This window comes from Palaemon carinicauda, chromosome 37, assembly GCF_036898095.1.
Source record: "Palaemon carinicauda isolate YSFRI2023 chromosome 37, ASM3689809v2, whole genome shotgun sequence".
NCBI classification, from domain to species: Eukaryota; Metazoa; Arthropoda; class Malacostraca; order Decapoda; family Palaemonidae; genus Palaemon; species Palaemon carinicauda.
Genome location: NC_090761.1, coordinates 11179432 through 11181931, shown reverse-complemented (window position 1 = coordinate 11181931; position 2500 = coordinate 11179432). Strand labels below are relative to the sequence as shown.

Below are 2500 nucleotides of genomic sequence, written 5' to 3'. Positions count from 1 at the left end.
ACTGTTAGTATTTTGTATATTTCCATGACAATGTCAATCTTACTGACTAAATCTATTGAATGTATACATGCAATTGTCTCCCTTAAGTGATCTCTTGGGGAATACTGTATATTCTATAAATATCTGTGTAGCGGAGCACCCCAATTGAGCGCCGACAGAGGACAATCAAGCGCCAAAAATTAGCCAATTTGAGCCTTAGAGTGATGCCCAAACAAGCGACAAAATTTCAGTACAAATGAGCGCTGATAGGAGGGTTCCGGACCTTTTTTTTTTTTTTTTCCATATGTCTTTCTTCTCTGGAACAACCACACAAAATATAAAACAGCCACTCAACTGCCTTAAAAATCGTCTGAGGCTTTTGCTGTCTACAATAAAATACCCGTTTTTTTCTATCTTAAACACCATATAGGTAATAATGAAAACAAGTATGCTATTCAGAAAAAAAATACATTCCTAAATATTAATTGGTAAAAATTTAAAAGCAGCTCGTTTAATATACTGAAGTCTAGATATGGAGCCTTCCATGTATTCCTTAAACAGTGCCACAAGTTTCTTCTCTTTAAGTCGGTAGCATTTTCTTCGTGGTTTTTCTTCACCCAGGCTTCTGATTTTAATGTAAGTGTCGGTCTGTATCTCTGAAATAACGTTAACAAATACATGCAAAGAGGGATGGCTGGAATAAAATTGACTATTAAAATGTTTGTGAAATGCCTCTGGTCCATTTGTTGTTCTACGAGTTTCTGATGGTGCTTCTGCCCAAAGATTTGGGGGGAACTTGGAGTCAGAGCTAATATAGTTTGTTGTTACATAATCAGCAAACTGAACACTTTTAGTATCAGTTGGTGCAATTGACATTATATCCTCCACAAAACTATCTTCTACGTCAGAGGGTTCAAGGCATGATAGCCCGAAAAAGGACTTCAAACCATTTTCCATTTTCACTACCACTTTTAAAATCATTTGAAAGCCCTAGTTCTTGGATTTTTCTCCACCAGCTTTGTCCAAGGTGGAATTTGCAACATTTGATGATACTTGTTGGACATAAATTTTCTAATGTATTAATTACTGCTTGCTCAAAGTCCACATGTATAGACTCTGGAGAAAATTCAAGACAATGACTATTCAGAATACTTAAAAGAAAATTAAAAGCCTTCGTGTATATCTCTTTGCTTCGTCCTGGGAGCAGCATAAAAACGAGTGGCACATAATGTCCATTCTGAAAGCCATGTATGGTATACATTTGCATAAAAAATTTAGGGCAATATTGGAAAGTGCCATCCATAAAAAGTTCATGCACATTGCACAAAGTCATTAGATTGGTCAGGCATGAGAATATGATAATTTCTTCTTCTTCATTATTTACACAGACAAATGGTTCTCCCTTGGACGTCTTCAATTCTCTCTCTTTTAGTAGCATATGCACTTCACTTCTTGACACTGGAAGTTTACCATAGAATTTCATTCTCTCTCTGTACACTGCTTTTGCCGTTGATTTCAAGTCTTCAGGTTTTAGACTGTTTTCATCATGCATCTTTACAAGTTCCTTTCGAAGGAGTTTATTAGGCCGTATAGTTATATCTTCTGTAGCTTTCCTCTTTGCAGTTGTCCTCAACATTCTTCTGTCGATGGCCCTCTGATCTGGTAGGTGAATATGATCATTTGGGAGAACAACTATCACTTGTAAATCAGAGTCGGTGTGTAGCCTACTCTTGCAGCGAGTTGTGGTGCTTGCACACCTCCACGAGATATTTCCATTTTTTAGTTCTTTATCTTTTCTGTAGTGGTAACCATCCAATGTCAAAGACGGTCTTCCTTGGTTGGTCTGGACGATTTGAAAGGCCATGGTGAACTGACTATGTATATTCCGTGCTCGAATGTACCAAAGCTAAGGCGCTCGTTTGTCCTTCCAACTTTACTCTAGTCTGGCAATTATCACAGGGCCAGTTGGCGCTCGAAAGGGCTGTTCCCTCTGTGTAGTAGGCTAGCTAAATGAAGTTAATTTTGGAACTAGTCTTTTGGTCTTAATGGGTTACCACCAGTGACTGTTCAGTATTAGATTGCTAAACTCCTCGTTTCTCCAGTAATAAATTTATGTTCCTTACGTCTGGTATACACATGAACTGTAACAACCAAACACAGGAAAACACTACCTTATCGTTAGCATTGAGTTGGGAAAAGTTTCCTCCCACTAAAGATTTGCGTGCTGTTGAGAAAAAGATTTTTAAGTCTAACACCTACATTAAATTACCACAATCTATGCTGTGATGTCATAATTAATGATAATGTATGGAAGGTGCTTTGCTTAGTGTTTGATTTATTTGAAAAATAAAAATATAAATGTATCTAAGAATTCTGCTAAAATGAAAAGGTTCAGAATCTTAATTTCCTTTTCTCTTATATAGCACAAAAATAATGAGTTGCATTGTTTTCTCCAATTCCACACCACGTGAACACAAAAGCAAAATGAATTAAGAATGGTTATAAAGAATAATGAATCAAG

At 36.7% G+C, this 2500-nt stretch overlaps 1 protein-coding gene across 1 annotated transcript; it reads right to left on the bottom strand.

The window, feature by feature from the left end:
- Window positions 1–892: 892 nt before the first annotated feature.
- On the bottom strand, window positions 893–1843 carry LOC137629198 (uncharacterized). The gene has a single exon (XM_068360460.1). The coding sequence runs from the start codon at window positions 1841–1843 to the stop codon at window positions 893–895; it is 951 nt and encodes a 316-aa protein (XP_068216561.1).
- Between the last annotated feature and the right edge of the window lie 657 nt (window positions 1844–2500).

Excerpts from the sequence above, each read along its gene's own strand:
- LOC137629198 (XM_068360460.1), bottom strand. The coding sequence starts at position 1,843 with ATGGCCTTTCAAATCGTCCAGACCAACCAAGGAAGACCGTCTTTGACA.